Source organism: Malaclemys terrapin, chromosome 1, assembly GCF_027887155.1.
Source record: "Malaclemys terrapin pileata isolate rMalTer1 chromosome 1, rMalTer1.hap1, whole genome shotgun sequence".
NCBI classification, from domain to species: domain Eukaryota; kingdom Metazoa; phylum Chordata; order Testudines; family Emydidae; genus Malaclemys; species Malaclemys terrapin.
Genome location: NC_071505.1, coordinates 190043949 through 190069155, shown reverse-complemented (window position 1 = coordinate 190069155; position 25207 = coordinate 190043949). Strand labels below are relative to the sequence as shown.

Sequence of the window (25207 nt, the reverse complement as noted above, 5' to 3'; positions counted from 1 at the left end):
CCAATCTTATTAATCTCTCCTCATTTGGAAACTGTACCATACCCCTAATCATTTTCGTTGCCCTTTTCTGAATCTTTTCCAATTCCAATATAAATTTGCTTGACTTATGACAAATTCACAGTACCCTTCCTGTTTTGGAGCTAGGCTATGGGTCAAACACCACTCTCCAGAAACCTTCACCTTGATAGACTTCACCTCTATCAGTATTAAGATTGAAAATTGTATATTTGTAAACAATTTTTTTTATATAGGGACAGTACTCTCCTATAGGCTATTTCTTGAGATGCCTTCCTGCTCTACTTATGATGTCTCAGATTTCAATGTCCATGTCCATTCTCTCCATGTCACCCTCCCATGCACTAAACCATAATTATTTCACTATGCTGCTCCCTTCCCCCTTCTCTCCCCTTCCCCCATGTTCTCTCTCACCTACTTTAAATTATTTTCTCATCCCTCACCCTCTCGTCCCTATTCACCTACCCATTCAGACACTGATTTGAGTGACCTAAGTAGGCTTGGCAGAATTAGATTTTTATAATTGACAGATTACACCAATTTTAAGCATTTTTTTTATTTAAATTCTCCACAATTATGGGAAATTATGAGCAGGAGAGGTCAATTTAAAGACAAGCATGGAGATTAAAAAAAGTTACTGCTTTGTAACAGTTAAAAACAAGTTGTCAACGCCACATGTCAAAAACATACAAAGTAAATACTGTATCTTTAAATCAAATTAACAAGTTCTCAAGCCAACATTTTTCTTACTTTGCTTATCAGTAAATTACCACCGACGCCAATAGATATTTAATTCTTCCAAGCCTAGACTCAAGACACCTGATGGCCAGAAGACAAAACTGACTGCTGCTGTTGAGGAACAGGGAGAAGCCAATCAGCTCCCCCCTCACACCAGTTGCTGGAAAAGGAGAGGGTGCTGGAGTTGCTTAGATTAGGATTTGTTTCCAGGCCCAGCATGGAAGCTCTATCTTTTAGCGCTTCTGTCGAGTAGAGGTTTGATAAATATGTAACCTTACCCCACTTCCAGCCCCTCTGGCTGCTGGCATAGAGCAGCACAATCTTCTTTCCCCTCGTGCTGCTGCACAGTTGAGGGTGGTGGTATAATTTACATCACCGTGCCAGCTAGAAACCCCGATCATAGATCAGAGCCCCAGTGTGCTAATCGGTGTACAAACCACACAATGAAAACCACAGTCCCTGGCCTCAACAACTTATGATTAAGGCTAAGATTTTGTCACGGTTATCTTTAGTAAAAGTCAGGGACCGGTCACGGGCAATAAATAAAAATTCAGGGACGCCCGTGACCGGTCCCTAACTTTTACTAAAGACAACTGTGACAAAATGGGGTGAGGGGGGGGTCCAGCACCCACCACTGCTGCAGCTCTGGGGTCTCCCCACCACCCACAGCGGCTGGGAGTTGTGAACCCCCCTCCCCTGGCTGACAGCTCCAGCCCCGCCGCCCTGGGGCTGAAGCAGAAAATGTCAGGGAGGTCTCTTGAAGTCATGGATTCAGTGACCTAATCCTAACCTCATTTATGATCCAAGTAGTAACTACCCCTCACCAACCATTCTTTTGCATTCTCCTTTGCCGGGGCTTGCCTGTGCTGCTGCTCACAGCTTTGTCAAGCAGCAGCTGCAGCTCAAAACTAGCCTGACACTTTCAGTTTAAATTATTTGCTTTTGGTTGCATCTGCAGGATGCTAGGCATTTTCAAATCAGTTTCCACACTTCTGCAATTTAGAAGAGCTCTGAGCAGGATAGTACAACAGGACTGGAAGGGTCAGAATGCAGTCCCCTGCTACTGCCGGCAACCCCATCACAAAATGCCTTTCATAAACTTATCAAGCTCCATCTTAAAGCTACTTAGGTTAGGTCTGCCGCAGAGGCACGGGTACTGCATGACCTCCAGAAGACGAGGCTGCATTGGTTTATATTCACAGCCACAAAGGGCAGAAAGTTAAACTTTAAAACCTTGATTCTGCAGAAAGTTATGGTAGGGGCCTCACACTCTAGTAATTATTAGATATTTGGAACCAGATTCCATGGTCTGAATGATCTTATTTGAATCACCTTTACAACTCCCCCATTCCTGGGGCATGACCATTCTCCAGCATCAATTAGATAAACTTTCAGCCTAATGAATTATGCAAGAATGCCCACAGCCCAAGGTGTTCTTTATAACTGTCGAATGCTGGGACACCAAGGATGTCCCATACATAGAGGCCAGAATGTACCATGAGAGCCATTATAGTGGCTCTAGGGCCACTGAAAGATTTCTCTACATAGGAGGGAGTCATCTTGGAGGGTAATTACACCAGGCTTACATTTGCAACACCAGATTGCACAAGTGAAACTGAGTCCAGTTTTCATCTTCTCAACCTCGAGAACCCCTAGATTTAATTGCTCCCCCTCCATTACACCGGTTGGGGGCAACGTCCTAAAACAAAAATAAAGTTTACAAAACTAGTTTATGGTTAATATCGAGAATGGTTGCTGTCCATTTTTAGTATTAGGAATATGATTATGTTATAATGCAAATGTATCACTCATTTCTATCATTCTGCAGAGACAACAGCCTCAAAGAAACATTTCAGTAAGACTGTGCTTTTTGGATGAAACCGATGGAGCATCCTGGGACGCTCACTCTCTCAGGCACAGGCTGTGCAAACTAAGAACAGCCACATCACTAGCAAGAGAATAAAAGCTAAACAGTTTGCCACCACTGTCCTCCCCTAGAGTTTTTCTAAAAGAACTCATGGAGGTAAATATGGCAAGTTGGCAGCTGGTGTGCACATTCTGTCCACCTCCCCTCCTGGGCCTGCACTATTCATTTAGGGCTGCACTGCTATGGACACACCAACATAACAGATTCTGCAGCTTCATTGGAGTGATTTGCTGCACTGCAAGCAGCAGTCTGCCAGTGCCCTGGACTTCAAGTTATGGAGGTAGCAGTGTTGAATCAAACCCTGCCCCCATGGCTTTTTATTTTTTTGGCACATGCCACACTAAGTGTATTAGCTCTGGTTTTCTGGCCAAGTTCTACAACTATGTTCTGCCTACCTAAATTCCTCTTATAGTTTTAAGTAGACTGGGATATTCTTAGTTTCTTTGGGTGGATTAGTATTTAAATGGTCACTAAGTTCCACCCCAGAAAGGGCTGCATTTTAGTGGTGGGTGAAGAGTGAGGGAATGCAAGATTTATTACAAGTAACCAAAGTCAATGAAGTTAAAACATAGGACAGCTTACAATATCTACAATTTCTCCCAAAATAATTTCAGAAATACATGGGTTTGGGTTTTTTCCTCCCATTTTTATTGAAACTTTTTACAGAATACTTTTTAACAAGACAAAATGCCACAGTAAAGGAATGTAAACTGCAAGAAACAGTTTGAAGTATCCAGATACTCTCTAATAAGAGTTTTAGTTTGAAGACAAATGCAGTAGGCAAGATAATATGCAAACAGTATACACAGGGTCAACAGTGAGAACTAGGAGTTTTGCATAAGGTTTACTTCAAAGTTTTTATAACAATATAGTACTCTATTCACTAGACCAAAATTACCTTATCATACATCATTTCTATGACGAACTTCTAGATATGGACACTAACAATTTACAAGTATAATTAAGCTATATTCATCTCATTAACACTGCTAAATCTATATTCCTACTACAAGAATTTTAAAGTCTTTTGTCTAATAAGATCTTGCTAGACCCTTAAACAAACACTTGACCAAAGAGAGACCTGGACCCAACTAGATTTGCCTGATCTGCACGTCCATTTGGTTCATTCCATATCAGTCTGGGGCTGGGGGAAAAGCAGAATTCAAATGCTATATAATATTGTTTGGTTTTGGTCAGCAATGTACTTTAGTTGAATAGTTAAAAATAAGGCAGTTCATTAACTGGTATTTTATATAAAAGCTGCAGAAGATACAACAGCAACAAAACCAAAAAGTATTTCACAGAAATCTAAGAAAAAAGATCTATCAATATACAAGGTAAAAGCAGCATCACTTTGACACTGTGCTTTTAAAAAAAAGATAAATGAAAAGATTTCTGTAGTGATATTAAAGAATTTGCTTTCTTCTTGAAGAAGACTACTAACATTTTGCACAGCAACTATTTTTTTTAATAATCACCTCATTTTAAAACGTGTATTCGTAGACACAGAATTGTCATATAACAGCATCACCATCTTTGCTCAGAGTGTCTGACTTTATACAGTGAAGCTGATAATCTATTTAAAAAGTGTCACAAGATGTCACTACATAGTGTATTTGATAGCAGAACTAAAATAAAGCAAATGCCTTTTAAACCAACACCATAAAGAAAAACCCCAAAGTGTTTTGTAGACAAAAAACAAAACCATTTTTCAAACATGAGCATTTTGAGATTTCACCAGTAAAATCAGAGATCCTAGTTATATATTTATTTATATTCTACAACTACACTTTATCCTAGCCTAATTAAAGCACATTAAACCACTGAATTATACACATTTTCTTAAGACAAAAAACAAAACAAAACACCTTTAGAACAGTGCACATAAGTTTTTACACTTTAAAACATCACATGTAACAAGGTTAGTATTAATTTCAAAACAATTACGTTTAAGGGCATAGAACATACAGTTACTGAATAAATACATGAGTATTTTTGCTTTATTATACACTACCGACTCCAAAGTGTGTGTCAAAGAAAGCTAGAGATTAATGACTCCAAAGATTTTTCAAACCTCTTCCACACAGTCCTTTCTCTGAAAGATTTTCCCCAACAACTCTGTTATCTTAGGATAAGAATAAAAAAAATAAAGCTGCATGTTTTAGACATGCAAGAAACTTTCACTTTGGGTGCTCAAGCAGAGGTCCTGTGATGGCTATTCCCTACATCCTGGCCTTTATGGGTGGCTGGGGGGGGAGGAGAGAAAAGAGACAGAAAAGAGAAGTAGAGTGGTGGAAAGCATACAAAGGGTAAACTGAACCATCACATTTTCTTCTGGATATCAAGGAAAGCTAAAGGGGAAAAAAAAAAAAAAAAAAAAAACACGAACACTTTCGCAGAGAATGGCATCAACAGAAGTTCTGCAAAACGGAGGGGAAGTTTTCCAGAATGACATGCACAAAAAGCTTTCAAAAAGCGGTCTCTTTTTAAAATAAGAAGCTTTTACTAAATCAGTGGGAGAAAATTAAGAAAAATAAGTTAAGGTAAACAAAAGGGTGTCATTTAAAATTAAGCTATAGAAGTGGCAAAATAGGCATTATCAAGTGCCATGGTTCAAAAGTTCAAGGCGATAAATAACCAGTTGTGTCAGGATGGGTAGGAAAATCCTTCTGGATCTCTGTGGCAATTGGTCCAAGTCCAAAGCAACAGATATTAGCCCCCAAGAAAGTCGGTTATAGAAGATCCTACGTTTGCAGTTTTGCAAGCCCCAAGAGTTAATGGTAAACCAACAACATCACATCTAACCTGGGTTCACATCTCTTTTGATTAGATCATTACTCACAAGACTGGTAGAGGCATGTTTACGCTATAAAAACGCTGAAGCAATTTCTTACACACTGTAGTCCATGGCATGGTCCAAGTCAGAGTGTTCTTGCCCATCAAATATGGTATGTGCATAAAGTAGCAAAAGGAATGTAATAAAGTTGTTACAGTGGTTCAGCAGTTTAATGCAAAACTCATTATTAATACAGGTCTTCACTTTTACCTGAATGCTAAAAGATCCTGAGCCACTGTTTTAACGTTCCAAGGATTATGCATTATTGCATTGGATTTTGCTTTCTATGCATGAAAACGATCCTGATAAACATCAAAATGGAGAGAAAACCTTGTCAAGTTACCCTCTTTCATACAACTGTGAGACATTACATAGCAGAAGGCTATGCACAGCTTCTCAGTATAAGAATATACACATAAAAGTTTGAGATCATGCAGAAAATATTCTTGGGTGCAGCTGTATTAATATGAAGGATTCTACAGTAGACAGCATTAATACCATCAGTATTTTTAAAACAAAATAAAACATCTCTATTCATTAACAGCCATTAGACATCATGAATGAAATTCTAGCCCCATTTGCCATTGACTTCAGTGGAGCCAATATTTCACCCCATAACGGAGACTTCAATATAAGAGCCTGGTGATTATCCAGTTTACAGTCCCTTTAAAACGGAGAGAAATATACCTAATAAGCATATTTTAAGATGATAAACATTCCCTCCCTATGGTATAAATTTTTTTTTTTAATGAAATCTCAAAGATTAAACACGGTCTTCACAGCTGACTTGCATTAACCTACAATTGGCCTTTTCATAGCCGACTATGCCCAGGTTAAAACTATCCCATTTGACTTTCTTACATTACAGAAGCATTAAAAGATATATTCTGGAAGGAATGTTAGTAAGAAAAGAGATAAGGAACAATGGAGAGGAAAAGCAGCAAGATTCAGTTTCCATATAAAACTTGGTAATATTGACACTTGCACATGGACTAGTGTGGTCATACACTTTACTTATCTTACTCCTATGACACCAAGACTGAACTAGTGTTTTCAGTTACAGATCAAACAAGCTATGTAAAAAACAACTGGTAGGTGTATTTTATCATCTATTAAATGTATTAAGTAAGGCTAGAGGATGTTTAATAAATTATGTGCAGAGAAGAACATTAGCAAGTTCTACACTGACAGCTAAGATGCAGAAATTGACCTTGCTTGGATATGAAGAAATCATGCAGAGATTAGTGGGGAAACAAGTTTCTTAAAAACCCACACACCACACAACAACAAAAAAGCCCAGTATGAAGACAGTAGTTTCTTTTAAAAAGCCTCCCAACAGTAAGGGCATATCTACACTACAAAAAAGTGTAGAGTCAACATCCAGCCACCACAGTAATTAAGTCAGTCGGGAGTGTCCACATCCCCACACTCATTGTGTTGGTGGAGTGGATCCTCACTAGCAGTGCTTGCATCGATGTACAGAGCAATGCGCTGTGGGTAGCTAACCACCAATGCAACTAACCGCAGCGGGGTTTGGGAAGGACTTGCGATACCTCATGGGAACAAAACATCATCGCAGGAGGGAATGGGAACATGGCTTTGACCTCCCACGATGGTTTCCTCCCTCCGTTCCTTCCTCCTCTGAGATCAACAGCAAACAACCCATACTTTCTTGCACCTTTTTTCCCCAAAAGCCTGGCTTAGCCACACATATGCCATAGCTTGAGAAGCACAGACCTCGCTCAGCTCTGCACTCTTGTTGTGAGCATTACATACTTCAGGATAAGGCATGTGGTGTATTTCCAGAGCCAAGACAGGAGCCACCACACAGAACACTGTGATAACACTCAAGCAAGCCATAGAGCAAAACAATGCAGTTGCACAGCAGTTGAACACGGTGGAGTGCAGTTTCTGGTCCCAGGAAACAAGCACTGACTGGTGGGACCGGATCGTTATGCAGCTATGGGATGACAAGCAGTGGCTGCAGAACTTTTGAATGCAGAAGGCCACTTTCCAGGAACTTTGTGCAGAGCTTTCACCAGCCCTGAAGTGCAACAACACAAGAATAAGATCTGCTCTGACAGTGGAGAAAAGTTGCGATCACTCTGTGGAAGTGTGCAATGCCAGACTTCTACTGGTCAGTAGGGAATCAATTTGGAGTTCGTAAATCAACTGTGGGAGCTTCTGTGATCCAAGTTTGCAGGGCCATTAATAGACTTCTGCTAAGAAGGGTAGTGACTCTGGGAAACGTGCAGGACATAGTGGATGGTTTTGCCGCAACAGACAGAACGCATATCCCAATCTTGGCACAAACCACCTTGCCAAAGACTACATAAATCGAAAGGGGTACTTCTCAATGGTGCTGTAAGTGCTGGTGGATCACAGGGGCATTTCACCAACATCAACGTGGGATGACCAGGAAAGGTGCGCGACACACACATCTTTAGGAACACAGGTCTGTTCAGAAAGCTGCAAGCAGGGACTTGCTTTCCAGATTGCAAAATAGCCATTGGTGATGTTGAAATGCCAATCGTGATCCTGGGAGACCCGGCCTATCCCTTGCTCCCATGGCTCATGAAGCCATACATCGGCTCCCTGGACAGCAGTAAGGAGCAGTTCAACCATAGAATGAGCAAATGCAGACTGGTGGTGCAATGTGTCTTTGGACAAACTGGCACAGTTTGCTTACTAGATTAGACCTCAGTGAAAACAATATCCCCATTAAAAGAACAGGAGTACTTGTGGCACCTTAGAGACTAACAAATTTATTAGAGCATAAGCTTTCGTGGACTACAGCCCACTTCTTTGGATGCATGTGGGCTGTAGTCCATGAAAGCTTATGCTCTAATAAATCTGTTAGTCTCTAAGGTGCCACAAGTACTCCTGTTCTTTTTGCGGATACAGACTAACACGGCTGCTACTCTGAAAAATATCCCCATTGTTATCAGTGCCTGCTGTGTGCCCCATAATAGCTGTGAGGTAAAGGGAGAGAAGTTTCTGCAGGGGTGGGGTGTGGAGGCAGATGGGCTGGCAGCTAATTTTGAGCAGACAGATACCAGGGCAAGAAGAGGAGCCAAGCAAGGAGCTCTGTTTCTCTGGGAGGCTTTGGAAACGAGTTTCAGTAATGAGCTACAGTAATGTGCACCGCTTATCTGCATTGTGCCTTCCTCCATCATCCCCTCCATTGCATCAGTTCCCCTGTACCTTCCCTCCCCCAAGTCCCCATGCTTGGAATAAATTAAAAAAAAAAAAGTATTTAATTCTCTAAACATTGTCTTTTACTGCGCGCGCGCGCACACACACACACACCCCCCACAGGAAAATAATTTTACCTTGGGCCAACTGTGTGATAAAATTGGAGGGGAGAAACCAAGCCTGCTTGTGTCTGAAAAAAAATGGAAGTCTTGCCCAATAAAGGTCTTTGAATGACTGCCTTTTGTCTTTAGCACCCTCCCCAGTGTTGAGTGGAAGGGATACTGCCCCTTCCCCTGCCACTTCCTGAAACATTTGGGAAGGAGTATTGGAAACAGGGCATTGCTTGCAGGCCATTCTACAGGGGCTGTAGAGGGAATCTAGCTGCAAGTTGTTTTTCTTGACGCTCAGACGCCTCAATGTGTCCAATTGGTCCTTCATAATCTGCAGCATCTCATCCTGCATGGGACACTCATGCTCCTGGTATGCTCTCCATCTGTCTGTTGCTATGTCCAGTTTTTCAAACAATGAAATCCTCCAGGTTCTTAGCTCCGTGTCAGCTGTCCCAGAGGCATTATTATCTCGTTGGACATATCATGCATTTTTTTTTCCATCTTCTAAAGCCTTTCCGCCAGCGTGGAGGATATGCTGAAGGCCAAACTTTCCACTATAAGGCATGCAAAGCACAAGGCAACCATTGTCAGTGCATACCCTGGGTGTAGTGCAAGGTTGCCATTTAAATATCACTTCCCTTATTACACTGAAGTGCAAGCCAGAAAATAATCAGAATCCCTGGCTGTTCAATGAACCAATTTGCTGTTCCAGCCATGGTGAGTATGGCCCAGCAGCCTGGGTAACAGGTCTTGTGCTGCAACTTGTGGGAAACCCACATTGGGAGCACAGGTGGGTAGGTGGACAATGCCCTGTCTTAGGAACACAGACATTGCTTTGAGACCAAGGACCAGCTTTAAGCTTCCCAAATTGTGGTCTTTTTCCAAAGCGGCTTGGGGAGTGGGAGGGGGAGAAGAAAGAGGGTTGCAGCCGCAAGGGAACACAGGAAGCCCACCCAGCCTCTTACCTTAACATTGCTGGTAGTAGTCACCTTGGGCTTGCAGATTGAGGTCAACACCAATCCCTGCCAACCAAACCACCAGCATGTTTGGGAAACAATGGTCAAGGGACCCAGAAACCACCATGGGGCAGTAGGGAGGGGGAAGAGAATATCACATGCTCTATGGTTTGCAGTCTGAGCACTTGTAATGAAAAACTTCCACCCCAAGGTGGGCCCTATGCAATATCAGTTTCCTGAGGGAAACAGAGGCGGCACAGGAACAAATGCTGCAAACATTTGGGTACAGACCAGGTCTGCATGTTGCTGCTGCAATGATGCCAGCACAGTTGCTACTGGAGTAGCATGGGAAAGTGTCCTACCGTGGAGGGAGAAATAAGGTAGCCCTCCGCAGAAGCCTTCTGCAAAGGATTGCAGAGTACCTCCATGAAAGTTTCCTAGAGATCTCCATGGAGGATTCCCAGGCCATCCCTATGCACATAAACAGTCTTTTCTGGGGGCGGAGGGGCACCCTCTATATAACTGAAGCAGCAGGGAGGCAGATACTCACTGCACCTCACTTTTTCTTCATATTAAAACAAAAAAATATAACAGCATGTAACCCCTACAGTTTGATTGGAATTGCATATAATCACCAACCATGCTGTCCTGCAACCAGCTGGACTGCTCAGGGGTTAAAAACAGCTCCTGGCTCTTGAGGAGAATGGATCCCCCACTCACCTCCCTCCCATTTGCCTCATCATCATCCAGAATATCCTCCTTGTTTTCACCTGAGGTGGCCCTGGACTCAGACTCCTGGGAGGTATCCATGCTATGGCAGGTGGGTAGTGGTGGAGTTGCCACTGAGAATCGCATGCAGCTCATAGTAGAAACAGCATATCTGTGGGGCAGAATCAGAATGACTGTTCATCTCCCTTGTCTTCTGGTACGCCTGCCAAAGTTCTTTGATTTTCACGTGGCACTGCTACATGTCCCTGGTGTAGCCCTTCTCCCTCATGTCCCATGCAGTCTTTTTGTAGAGGTCTACGTTTCTTCAGCTGGATCAGAGCTGTGCCTGTACCGACTCTTTTCTTTGCAGACCAGTAAGATCCACCACCTCCTGTGTCCTTACTTCAGGCTGGAGCGCGTTTGGAGCTTTGACTCTCCATGGTCAGCTGTGCTGGCGAGCTCTCCACTTTGATCAAACAGGAAACGGGAATTCAAAAGTTCCTGGGTCTTTAACAGGGGAGAGGCGGTTTCCTGTGTACCTGGCTGCTGAGCAGCAGAGTTGAAAACCATCTCCAGAGTAATCATAGCTGAGAACTGTGGGACTCCTCCTGGAGGCCAATTCAGTCAACTTACACAACACTGCGTTTACACTGCCTCTCTGACCCACCAACAACAATGTGGGCGCTACACCTCTCACGAAGGTGAATTAAGTCGACGTTACAGGCGAGTTAGGTCAGTGGAAGGGACATGGTACAGTAGAACCTCAGAGTTATGAACACCTGGGGAATGGAGGTTGTTTGTAACTCTGAAAAAAATGTGATGGTTGTTCTTTCAAGTTTACAACTGAACGTTGACTTAATACAGCTTTGAAACTCTACTATGCAGAAGAAAAATGCTGCTTTTAACCATCTTAATTCAAATGAAACAAGCACAGAAACAGTTTCCTTACCTTGTCATCAACGTGGGTTGTTTTTTTTTTTTTTTTTAAACTTTCCCTTTATTTTTTTTAGTGGTTTATGTTTAACAGTACTGTACTGGATGGTTTCCCCCTCTCCCCTCACGTCTCTGCTGCTGCCTGAATGGGTACTTCTGGTTCCAAATGAAATATGTGGTTAACCAGTCAGTTCATAACTCTGAGGTTCTACTGTAGTGTAGACACATGTATTATTAAGTCTACGAAAGGTGGCTTTCATCAACCTACGTTTATAGTGTAGACTAGGACTCCGTTATGAAGACACGGAGAGAATACAGCCATTTTATCAACTGAGTTTCCAACTATGACAACACTACTTTACCATAATTAATCCAACAATAGGTGGTCTTATTTCTGTGAAGCTACATAGTGACAGGACTAGATTGATCCCCATTGGAAATAAACTTTTAGAACTAGTGTAATATGGACTTTTAGTATGAAAAAATTTGAAATTTAAAAAAGATAGAGCTAAGTAAACTGATCATACTTTGAATACTAAAATACACAAACATGCCAATACACTGAAACTACTGGTCTTTAAAAGCATAGACCTAATACAGTTCTAATTCTTTGGGAATATTACATGTTACAGGGTTAAAATTTTATCACTGATCATAAGTATGAGTGTACATGGCACTGGGCATTGTGCAGTAAACATGTAAAGTGGGCTTGGCAGAAAAGAACTCATCTGGGGCAAAGGAACAAGGGAAGAGACTGTACTAGGCAGGCTGCTGTTTATCTAGGTGGAGGCAAGATATATGCTTCTGGCCCTATTACTGTGTGAGGCATTCTAGGGAAGGGGTAAGAAGAACTGAAGCAGTGGCAGTAAAGCAAAGGGTCCCTGAGCCAGCCTACCTGTGAGAGGCAGGTGGTAATACAGTCATTAAAACTAGATCAAGAAGGGCCAGTAAGCAAACCCTCTAATGCCAGTTGTTGATGGAAATGTATGCGGAGTTAGTAGGGGATAGTGCTGGTTAACATCCCAAAGATGGCAGACCACATACCCCAAGTGTGCCACTGAGCCCAACTGAGCATTTCAGCCAGGCCCTGAAAACGCATATAGAAGCTCTTGGTCCATAGCCATTCTGTCTGTATACAAAGGGGTAAAGGCTCCCTGAGTTCTTTATCCCCCTCCTCTTCCTAGTGTATCCATCTAGATTTAGGGCAAACGCATCCAAGCTTTTTACTGTTTACCCTCCATATAAAAAGAGTTATTCATTTTTGTATACCGTGTATACCCCCATTACACCTCCAATAACTAACTTATGAACTTGAATTTCCATTTTTACAGAATCTTTCATGTACTAAGAATTTATCATTTAAAAAAAGAATGTTTTTCTGTACGAAGTAACCCATTGAAACAGCAACTTTTACACACATTGACACAACACTACCAAAACCAAGCCTCAGCCACATACGGTAATGGCCGTCATCTACACTATTCAAACATGGCTCATATGCTCATCTCTATATTGTGATCCACCGTGTTCTACCCTCCAAGTGCAAGATCTAAACAAAGCTGATAACGAACAGTAGTTGCTGTGAAACATCTTGGCATCTATTCAAATCCACAGACCTACCAGTCTCAATTGCTATTTCAAGAGTATGGTAAATTACCAGTTCCATCTGATAATCTAATTATTGTTGGTTTACCAAGAGCTGTTCAGTGACCCACTGGAGTTCTATGCAGCAAGATGTTTTTCCTCCAACAGTCAATAATTAGATTCAACCCAGATTCCATTAACCTACCATTTTTACTCACACCAAGTAGCACACTACATTAAAATCAACAGGCTACTCAGGGTAATTAAATTGGGTATTAAACGGTGTCCAATTCTGCAAACCCTTAATACAGTTGCCAGTAACAGCCCCTAGGGGAAATAACCTCAATCAAAGTCTCATCTTTTGTGCATTCCTGTAATTTGAGGTTGCTTTGCTAAAGCACAAAAAGTTGTCTTGCTTTTCCACATACGCATCAAAAAGAGCCCAGCTGAAGATAATTAAGCTGCCCACTACATTCACTTACTTCCCCATGGGGAATCCTTCATACTATGTTTTTCCTAACATATGAAGTTAGAAAGAAAGAGTACTGTGCTAAATACAGACTCTTGTTATTTGTTGCTTCCACTTCCCTCTTCCAAAATAGCAATTTAAAACAAATATCCATAGTACACATTTGTTAACATTTAACAGACTGCATTGCATCTAGCTTGGTGATAGGGTTGCTAGATGTATCCTTCAGGGGTATTTAATTTTTTTAAATCCAGTTGAAGCATATTCAAGTTTCACTTTGATCATTCTTGGGGAAATCTCTTTTCCAAGGGATAGCATGCATCTGGAGCTTGCTCCTTAAGGAGAAGCTAACCATACTAATGTACACAGCAAAAATGTTAAGAGAAATTTGGAATAGGGTGGGAGTGAATTTGTTTTGGTCAACATTTACTAGAAAATTCAGGTAGAGTATCCATCCCTTTTCCCCCCTCCCTCAGTAGGATCATAAACTAAAGTTTACAAAGTTAAACTGAGTGTAATACCTCAGGCTTGCTTGAACCCATCCCTCAAAAATAAATATCAATCTTTCACCATACCAGTGTTTAAATTGGATAGGGAAAAAAAAAGGTTAAAATCTGTGACTAAGTATGTTTGGTTTCTAATCTTATGGAGAAGAGTAGAAGGCGGCTGCAGAGTGACAGCATGTTCCAAAATAATACATGAGGAGTTAAGGGCATTCAAAATGCTGTCTTTTTGTTGAGTATAAATGAATTGTGGGATTTAAACACCACACATTTTTTATACATAGTTTTTAAAAAGTGAAAAGCTGCAAGCAAAATTAAGCAGCAACATGTTGGTCAAGTTAGTACAAGTATGATAGAGGATAAACTATGTAGGGGTATCTTTAAATTTAGATTGACAGCCTTGATTATACCAATTCTACACTTAATTTCCCCCCCCACACACTTTAATATTGGACTGAGCACCTTAATGTTCTTCCTTAAAAACAGCCACCTCCTTTTTCTTTGGTGTACACACACACAGCTTGCAACACTGCACTAAAAAACATATTCTTCCTTATTTAAACAGAGGAAATATAATACACATCTCAAATGATCTTTAAATTGTCTGACAAGTTGATTTTACAATATAGCGTAAACAATGCCTGAGATGCAAGTTATGTATATTTTTAAAAATTCTCCAGAGAGACTTGTTTCAGCTTCTGTATGTTTAGCCATACCCTTAAAGCTTCACCACTCACAAAGAGAAATAGACAAACATGAATATTCCAAGTGAACAGACACAAAACAGTCCAATATTTAGTAAAAGTTTAACTTTTGGAGTCTCTTCCAACATTTGTAAACAGAGAGTCTCTTCCTCCGTATCTTGGATGGCTCTTTCATTCATGTTTCTACTTCTAAAGCCACAGAACCAATCTATGAATTTCCAATGTTTATCTCGATCATCAGTCTCTTCCTCACGCTTTTTCTCACCCATGAGAGCCACTTGTCCATTGGAATAACAATCAACTGGTGTCTCAACTTCAGAGTGACTTACAGAAATCACTGGGTTGCTGTCTTCTCTGCAAGTAACTAGAAGATTTATATCCTCAGGCTTAATATTTTTAATATTTTCTTCAGATTTGCCATTTGGCAGGATATGATTGGCATTTTCATTACATTTCAAGATGTTTTTTTCTTGTACCTTATATGGATCCCCTTTTGAAGCATTTTCTTTTACAGGCCTGATTTTTAGAGACCAGAAAGTGGTTGTTCGAATCTGTTCCTTTGTTGGTGGTGGTGTAAAGAGGCTTACTGTAATAGTCACAATTCCAGTGATCCAAAACAGAGCAGTAGCAATATACATATAGTGGATATTTTTGATGAAGCCTGGCCTAGTATCAGGCTGGTTACACTCAGGGACACGATAAATAAATGCCAATATCAGCCTTGTAGATCCAAGAACAAACCCAACCATTCCACCATAGAATGCCCCTTGTTCGTTGCAACGCTTCCAAAATATACCCAACAGAAACAGCGCAGCCACTGGTGGAGTCAAATAATCTGCTACCTCTTGTATATAGAGATACATCTGGCCTCCTTGCATTTCCACGATTATTGGAACCCAAGCAATGCTTATAATTACCATGAAAGCAACAAACACTCTTCCTACAATCATTAATTCTCTAGATGGGGCACTCTTGCGTATGAGTTTGTAGACATCAAGTGTAAATATAGTGCTGGCACTGTTAAATATAGAGTCCAAGTCACTCATTAGTGCAGCAATCATTACAGCCATCATGAGTCCCCGCAGACCAACTGGTACAAGTTTCATCACCAAACGTGGATAGGCAATGTTAGAGCATCCAGCTCTGCTTCCACAGACTTGCATGCAGTGTTCAGGATTGATGCAGGCAATCTCATCTGCAAACAGTATACGTGAAATCATCCCTGGGATAACTATAATAAACATAGGCAACAGCTTTAAAAAACCTGCCATTAGTGTGGATCCTTTGGCATGAGCAATATTTTTTGCAGCTAAAACCCTCTGAACTATGACTTGGTCAGCACACCAGTACCATACAGAAGCTGGGGTCTGCCCAAACAGAAATCCAGGCCAGGGAACATCTTCGTCAGTTGGCTCACGCAACATTTTAAGAGCATCAGGCTTTGGCTGGACATGACAAGAGTTGGTATTGGAAAGATTGTAGGTCAACAAGATTGACGTAATATTTGGTGTTGCCAACATATACCTCCTTTTAACTTCTTCAAACCCACCAACCTCCATCATACTTATGATCATGAGTGTGAGGGCACCAATAATCATAAGCAAAGCTTGAAGAGTGTCCGTGTAGATGACAGCCACGAGACCGCCAGTCACAGTCAACAAAGCAGTCATTCCAATAAGCAGGATAACTGACAAATAAAGGTTCCAACCTAAAGATTCTTGAATAAAGAGTGCACCTGAATACAAATCAACAGAAAGTTTGGTGAAGATATAAAGAATCAAAGACAACGCAGCAAAATATATTTGAATTCTATGTCCTCCAAAACGTTTGGACAAGTATTCAGGCATGGTATATACTCCTGACCGTATGTAGACTGGGATGAAAACCCATCCTAAAAGCTGTAAAAGCATTAAGGCGTTGAACTCCCACGCACCTACTGCAAATCCACTTGCTGCTCCAGATCCTGCGAGCCCAATGAAATGTTCGCTCCCAATATTGCTCACAAATAAGGATGCACCAATAGCTACCCATGTCATAGAACGGCCTGCCAAGAAGTAGCCACTTACGGTGCTTCGATTGTATTTCCACATGGCAAAAAAGCCTATGCACAGTACAAGCACAAAGTACAGTGTCACAATGGCAATGTCTGCTGTTTCCAAAGAAGCCCTCATTTTTATAAACAAAATGACTTGCGACTGCCGATGTCCAATTTTCACCCCCCAAGAAGTCTTTAGAGTAATATGTGAACCAGTTTACATTTATCAATACTGCAGATCAAATTCTTTGTCCCTTGGTTTGCTGTCTTGATGGTGGTGGTTGTAGTACACTTTGAGAAGACAGATTTATTTTCTCCGCTTCTTAAATGGAAATTTGAGAACTTAGCACGCACTTTTAATCGACTTTCCACAAGAGCATCAGCATTAACTCTGTTGATGTAGGAGAAATTCTTAGCTGCAGCTAAGTCTAGTGAGGCCTACTGTACCAACCCTGCAAGGCAGCAAAGACAAAAGACAAAGGTTGAATTAGAGAAGGATTTCACTCAAATTTATGAGAAAGATTTGAAGTCTATCAAAACAAGTGGTTGAACACAAGTCTTTTCCTCTTTTAAATTGTATTTGTGCACGATAGAACACAGAATTCATTACTTAAACTAAGTAGTGCCCTTTATAATTAAGCTGAAAATCTGGACATGTACATGTGTCTCAATGGATACAGCAAATACAAGAGCATAAAGATTAAATGACCAAAAAAACAAAAACACACAAACCAAAGTCAAATACCCCCAACACCAAAATGCATTCTTATTAGGGATTTCCATTCCCCCTCCCCCCACGCTCCCCAAATCCTCACAGGATTAAAGTCTATTTTAAAAGACATTAAAATAAGCCCTTCCACTTTTGCGTGAGCATAGAAAGACATATTACATTATGAAAAAGTTTACTTGGATAGTCCTTTTTTGAATTTCCCCAGGATTCCACCCTAAACAGCCCAGGTTCGCACTTGCCAGATCCTGAAGTGATGTCACAATTCTGTGTGAGGGACATACTGGCCGCAGCTTCCAGCAGCTCCCATTGGCCTGGAGCAGCGAACCATGGCCAGTGGGAGCCGCGATCGGCCGAACCTGCGGATGGGGCAGGTAAACAAACTGGCCTGGCCTGCCAGGGGCTTTCCCTATACAAGCAGCGTCCCAAGTTTGGGAAACACTGGCCTAGTCAAAACTGTTTTACTTCATCTAAACCAGGGGAGAGGTGACCAGGGCAAACAGCATGGTCAGGGTTAATGGAGAGAGTCCTACCAGTTCAGGGATAGAGACCAAGTTCCTGCCCTGCCCTCCACCTGCCAATTCAGCTTACAAACACAATGAAGTGTGTAGCCCTCTAGTTGTTTTTGTGATTCAATGCACACTACTTCTTGTAACTGTATGTGTTTTAATTGGAATGAGTTGATTTCAGTCTGAGGGGGGAGGGAGGGAAAAAAATATATCTTGTTTACATTAAATAGTTTTGGTAATTAAAAAACCCAACTACAGAAAATCACCTCAAAATATGCCAAATTTATTTTCAGAATTTGCTATTTCACGGTTTCCACCAGCCAGAGAAGTTCCAATTTACTCTTCTCCACCACCACTTTTTTTTAAGTGTTGGTTTTGGTAGTTCCAAATAAAAAAAATGGTTTTGTATATCAACTCTCCTTCTGTTCCACAGAGCTTGACAAAAGCACCTTACCACTTCTACTAATCAGCATTGATTTTCATAATTCATTTTTGTCCACCACCACTTTTTAGTTATTTAAAATTAAATAAACATTGTGGTTTTATAAAGACACAGAAGGCCATAGGAATACAGCTAAAAATAAAAGCTATTTTCAAGTCAAAATTGTTTCCATAGCCTTTAGTGATTAATCTGAAACTGTTCTCTTTTACTAGCGTTCACTTTATATAGGAGAGGGAGAAATGAACATTCTTGATTTAGGTTTTTGTGAAAAGGAAGCTCCATGCGAGGTTGTGGTTGACACTTGTAGAAGTCACATCAATCTGGACTAAAAATATTGTCTCATTGGTGCTTGCACCCCTATCACAAATGCTTTAAAACAAACAGATGTTGGACAAAGCCAATATACAGAGATAGACAGCTGAAATATAGTTCTAGAAACAAAAGATCAGTTTAGGACAACCAATAGGAGCCAGTAGGCCTGTGATCTACTTTGATCCTTTGAACGCTGGCGATTCTTTCTGTCAAGGAAGGAGATACATTAGCAAAAATCAACTCTACAGTTAAGATAAGGATGTGTTTTGTGCCTTATGCAGGGATTCAGCCTATGTTTATTAGGATTGGAAGGATTAGATTTACCTGTAAATGTCGATTTCACTACATACATGAAAACCAATTAAGTACTGCCATCACTAATTGCTTATCTGTAACTTTCAGTTAAGTCAGGAAAATGCTGCTTGAGAAGTTAGAGTTTGATTTAAGGATATTTACTTTGTATATTTTGACAGAGGATGTTCACAATTTGTATTTTAGCAGTTACAAAACTAATTTTTTGAATCTCAACATCTACAGTCATTAAATAATTACTGTCCAAACCTGTCCCTATCTATTTTCTGCATATTTATTGTGTGAAGAATAGCAAGTCCTTCCTCCCTACCAAACTTAAAGCATTTACTGAGTACAGAATGAGTTTTCTGAGAATTTACAAGTGAGTTGACTATTCTGAGTTAAAAGTAAACTAAGAAATTTAGTACTCAAACCTGTTTTGTCCCAAATGATTTTACCACCACAAGAATTCAAGTTTTACCTCGGATTAAAAATTCATTGTGATCTTCAAATTTAGCATACGTACAAGAAGTTAGGTTGCAATTAAGTGTATTAATTGCTGTTTTAGCCAGTTATTATAAAATAGAGAGGGCCATGTATACAGCTCAGGTTACTCTTAAGTATGGACATCTGATTTAGTTACCTTTGATGTCAATCACTTTCCCTCTCTAGTTAATTTGGATCTTTCAATTCTGTGGGCTGAAGAAAGTCAACGGCACAAAGGAGCTGTACGTGTCAAGAGTTCTCACTAAGATTATTTGGCCTTCAACTATCATTGCATTAGCCTCAACTGTCATTACACTAAAAAAAAATTTATAGTTGCATTCTGTGGAAATTATGGGCCAGATTCGCCAGTATGCCCTGAATGTTTTGTGCTGCTTCACGGATACAGAGTCGCTGTAAAAATCATTTAATTGGCCAATGTGCTCCAGATGCTTTAGACTGCTCTGAAATGACAAAGCTGCCAGAGCACAACAACAAATACGGCCTTAAAACAAAAATGGTTTAAAGGTTCATATTACATATCTACAACTCAAACTATCACAGGGTAGCGTTCTTTGGGTTTCTTGTTTAGCATTCATGTGTGAAATTAATTTAAAAACAAAAACAAAAGATTCCCATATAAAACTAATGTTAAGACGGAGTTAAGGCTGAGTATGGATGAGTACCGTAAATAATTAAGATGTAAACTCTTTTGCTGTTTCAGGAAACTATGACAAGTAACCATGCTGCTTAGTTACCGTGAGAATGTGCACTTCTCACTAACGCAGATGTGTTAACAAGAAAAAAAGGTTCCACTTCAGTCAACCATTTTTGCATACACCTCTAACCCGATATAACGCGGTCCTCAGGAGCAAAAAAAAAAATCTTACTGCATTATAGGTGAAACAGCGTTATATTGAACTTGATCCGCCAGAATGCGCAGTCCCGCCCCCCCAGAGCGCTGCTTTACCATGTTATAGCCGAATTCATGTTATATTGGGTCGTGTTATATCAGAGTAGAGGTGTATTTGTATGAACTGGCCATTTTATAAAGCAGAACACCGCACAAAAAAATAAAGTATTTCAGAACCAACGAAGATACTCAGTTTTTACATGAGAATATTTATATGTGATACAAAACAGACTGAGCACTCGACTGTAATCAATTTATCAAGATCATGAGTCTCAGACCACAGATCTGTTTTTAAATTCTTCATGGAAGAATTTAAAATTTACACTCATCCCCAAAAGGCACTGCAGATTAACTGGTCTATTCCATGGTTTAATTTATTCCTAAACAAGACAGTACACTGTAAGTGTTTCCAAACTGCATGAAGCTTTTGGGTATGAATGTAATGCACTACTTAGCTGCAAGTGCTTCTTTCATTATTTTTATATGTCAAAGGTAATTACAATACAACATTAATTCCAAGATTTCATATATTATTTTAAGAAAAAAAGTATACAAAAGTAACCGCTCCCAGATGCATAATTTCTCTTAACCCAATGTAAGTAATAACTATAAAAAGGTGAGCCAAGAGAAGAGTAAAGTTTTAGTTCCTTGTCCTCCTATCTTATTGAAAAAAGTTTTGGACCTAAACTGGTGACACTGACACTAAGTGATCGATAGCAGTAATCAGACACCAGTAGTGAAATCAGATGTGCTGTAACAGTATACAAAAAGGCAGCTAGAGTGCATATTGTAGTGAACAGTCCAACCAGAATTATAGTAGTTATAAAGAGTATTTGCCCTTTAATAAGTTGTCATATGTCACAACTGAGACACTGTCACTGGACATGTAGTATTTATTTTGGTTATAATGTTAAGAACTTCTTGAGAACTTGCCACCTATAGACAGGGCCAAACCACGCTTTAAATAGCTACTTTTCAAAAGCATCACTTTTGCAACTTTCAGACCTGGTTTGCGGTGTTCAGCCTGGTAAAGCTTTGAGGGAAATTTGCTGGGCAAAGATCAGAGGAACAAAGAAAGGAAAAAGGGAAGAATTTCCAGGGTTATGCTGGAATTAAGTTAAATAAGAAGCTGATATAAGAAGTTACTCTGAACTGCTGTAGTGACGTACGTCTACACAGCAAAGAAAAACCTGCAGCTGTTACATTGCAGTGTAGACTTCTGGGCTCAGGCTGGAACCCTGGCTCTGGGACCTGGAAGTCTACACAGCAGTGTAACAGCCCTGCAGTCCAAGCCACGAGCCCAAATCGGCCCGTAAGAGCCAGCTACGGCCTTTTCTTTGCTGTGTAAACATACCTTCAGTGACAATGCAACAAATCTGTACTGACTACTGAAACTTTTCCACGTTCCTGATTAAAGAAGGACTCAAACATCTGCATGGGGAGACTATCAAGTCATGGGAATAGTGTTTGTGGCACTGACAAAACCAGGAGCAAGTCAAAATTGGTGCCAAGAACAGTGAATTTCAGCTCTGGCTACTTTCTGATTGGGCCATACCACAAGTACAAGAAAGTTTTTCCTTTGTGTCAAACTGTTATATGAGATTTCTGTGCAAATATTAGTACGACTCAAACTGTTTTTTTTTTTTTAAACATATTAGCTAAAGGCAAATTCTCAAAAAAGGATACAAGATACAGTAGCATAGATTCAGGGTAGGATTTATATGGCACACAGAGGTAGAAATATTATAAGGCAGGGATCAGCAATCTTTGGCACACGGCCCACCAGAGTAAGACCTCTGGCAGGCCGGACCAGTTTGTTTACCAGCCACATCCGCGGGTTCGGCCGATCGCAACTCCCACTGACCACGGTTTGCTGCTCCAGGCCAATGGGAAGCAGCAGCCAGCACATCCCTTGGCCCGCACCGCTTCCTGCGGCCCCCATTGGCCTGGAGTGGCAAACCGCGCCAAGTGGCAGCTGCGATTGGCCAAACCTGCGGATGCGGCAGGTAAACAAACCGGCAGGGGGCTTACCCTGGCGGGCTACATGACAAAGGTTGCCGATCCCTGTTATAAGAACATACACTCTACTTGTTATTAGAATGAGAAAATGGCTCATACATCTAAGACCTATGTTTCTCAGATGTTCATGTGGATGATCCAGCCACCATTTAAAACTTTAAAGTCTGGAATGTTACAGGTAAGACAACTACAGTTTATGGCACAACTTATGTAGGATTCATGTAAGACTCTGATGTGTTGGTACATTAAATGCAGCTAGCAGTTGACACCAAGATTACATCTAAATTCTTATTACAGAAACAAAAACAAACAGCTATTTTGAAGTTTTAATCGGGTCCCTCAAAAAAAGACCATATAGAAATTCAGGCCTTACTCACAGTTCTTTAAAAGTGCTCGGTCACAACTGAAATTCAGAACTTTTTTAAAAGGAAGCTTTCCCAGCATGTTTATCTGACAGATGGCCCTTTACATAATCCAGAGGAGGGAAGAGACCCACAGCTGCAGCCTTAAATGCTGCTTCCCCATCTCCTTTCCTTCCAGATGGTAAGCATTCCTGCTACGTTTTCCTTGACTCTTCTCAAGAAAGATATAGTCTATCCTGGCAACTCTCATTAAGAGGAAGAGACTATGTACAAAATATTCTTTTCAACCCCCACCTCCCTCCAAAATGATCTCTTTTCAAAATAAAAAAAAAATTGTTTCGGGGCAGATAAGTCACAGGTTACTAAAACTATGCATTCATTAGTAAGTTAGTGGACACATCTGTGCATAGCCTTGTAGGGTTAAAAAGTATTTGTCTGGAAATGACATTTAACCTTTGCCCACCCCTTAGGTTCTCTCACAAAGGTATGCCTTAACTGCCTCCTATAAATCTGCAACCCCAGAGAAATGGATCATTAATACGAAGTTCAATACCTACATGGCTGAAAACCTTTCCAAACTATTAATGCTCCCAATTCCAGGAAAAGGAGCTGCCAAACCTAGTAGTTAGAATTTGAGTACATATTAGCAGTTAATCCACTTTTTGTCTATTGAAGTGACCCTGATAACTTTATTATACTAGAACCATCCTATGCTATTCAAGTTATGCAGCAAGTTCTTCCAATGCTGCAGTAATACATTTTTTTTTTCCTTTCAGAGTATTTTTTAATGAGAATCTGGACAAGTGAAACACCTCTATGGATCAGACTACTTTTCTGTTGAGCTACACACAACTGTCTTTATGGGGTAATATACTGCATTTTGTCCAGATCCAGTACAGCATAGCAATTTTAAGTATACGTTCTTGTAGACAAACTTATGAGTTCTGTCTATGCAACAGAAGCAAATGTAGTAACTGGAGCTATATGGCCCAGTGAAACTGAAGGATGAAGTGACTCAAAGCACTGTTGTTGGGTCTAACATGTGTCTCTTAACATTTAAAAATAAATAATAATAATAATGCAGTTCACAGTAAAGACTTTTTCCTACCCATCAGGTCTGCAAATATCAGCATGGTCCTAAAAGAATCAAGTTGTGTTTTTTCCCCTAGCTCGTTCATCAGCTCTGTTGATGCATAAACCGGAATAGAATCTGCTCACTCTCTCATAACTGTCGGCTCTGCAATGCAGGAGTAAAAATAAGAAGATAGGATGTAATAAGTACAGGAAGCAGAAATGTTGAGTAAAAGTGCTTTAATAGACACTTTTCTGAACATAACTACATTTCAAACCCCCAAATTGCAATTATATTTTACTGTAGCAGCATGCAACCTGAATGGTCTGCTATACTGATGTGTGTGCCTAATTAACATTAGGAGTTAAACAAGCATACTCAGAGGATAATAGGCCTCTAAGAATAAAGGGTAGTAGGCACAAAAACCTCACAGGTGTAGGCTATGGGGGGAGTGGAACACCCTGTAAATATACCACAAGTCTCAGGCTTTAGCAGGTTTGGGGAAAAAGAGAGGACCACAGCCAGGGACTTGCCACTCTTCCCAACACAGCCCTCTGCTGACCCCACAGATATTTTATGGTATGCAACCATGGCTGGCACAAGACAGCTGTGAAGAACTAAGACAACCGCAGTGCAGCTCCTGCTGGATCTGTGCTACAGGCAAGAGCCAAGAAAGTATAGAAGAGCAACCCCGTTGTGTAAGTGCCTCCACTTTCCTTCCCCATGAATCCTCAGGATTCAGATGCTGCATCTTCAACACTCTCCATGTTCCCAAAACCCCTCACATCTGAGGAAACAGGTTCGGGCCCCCATTTGTTCATTATAACAAAACAAAAGACATTTGCTTAAGAACAAAAAGCTTTTATAAGTTACATATATAAACATGGGACCCTAGACCTACTATAGTAATGTCAGTTACCAAATAACATGAAGAGTCTGTTCACGATTTAATAAAAAAAACAAAAGTTTACGTTCTTTATACTTTGTTGCCTGAAGTTAATGTACCCAAACAAGAGTGACTTAATTTTCATACGTACTGAGCATCCTCTGCATCCCCTGAAAGTGCTCAGCACATCTGAAAATTAAACCACTTTTTTGGCAACCAAATTTTGAAAAGTTTTGCCCAGGTCATTAGCAGGATTAAGGATGGCACAAAGTGGACACTGACCAGATAGACTCTTATGGTGGTCGAGCAGACTGGAAAAAAAAAAAAAAAAAGTCAATTGTGTACAGCTAATTACTGACAGCTAAGTGTCCGTATTATCAGTGATCCCTCCACAGCTGCAAAAGCCAGTGCCTACATAGGCTCAAGTACTAAGAAAAAGCAAGCTTTCACTGCACTGCTGGAAAAAACTAGAAGGAAC

General features: G+C 40.5%; 2 protein-coding genes across 4 annotated transcripts in view; both read right to left on the bottom strand.

Moving 5' to 3' along the window:
- Positions 1-25207, bottom strand: part of MRPS6 (mitochondrial ribosomal protein S6) — a 73934-nt gene that overhangs the window by 36178 nt on the left and 12549 nt on the right. The window lies entirely within an intron of this gene.
- Positions 8804-25207, bottom strand: part of SLC5A3 (solute carrier family 5 member 3) — a 28959-nt gene continuing 12555 nt past the window's right edge. The window contains exons 2-4 of one of the 3 annotated variants that reach the window (XR_008447074.1): positions 23880-24008; positions 10498-17165; positions 8804-9375 (exon numbers count right to left, since the gene is read on the bottom strand). Coding sequence is in view for 2 of the 3 variants with exons in the window: in XM_054048612.1 (XP_053904587.1) it covers positions 14708-16849 (2142 nt within the window). In the remaining variant the exon portion in view is untranslated. Of the gene's footprint in view, positions 17166-23879; positions 24009-25207 lie in introns of all 3 variants that reach the window. The other 2 variants (XM_054048612.1, XM_054048625.1) reach the window with 2 other exon arrangements.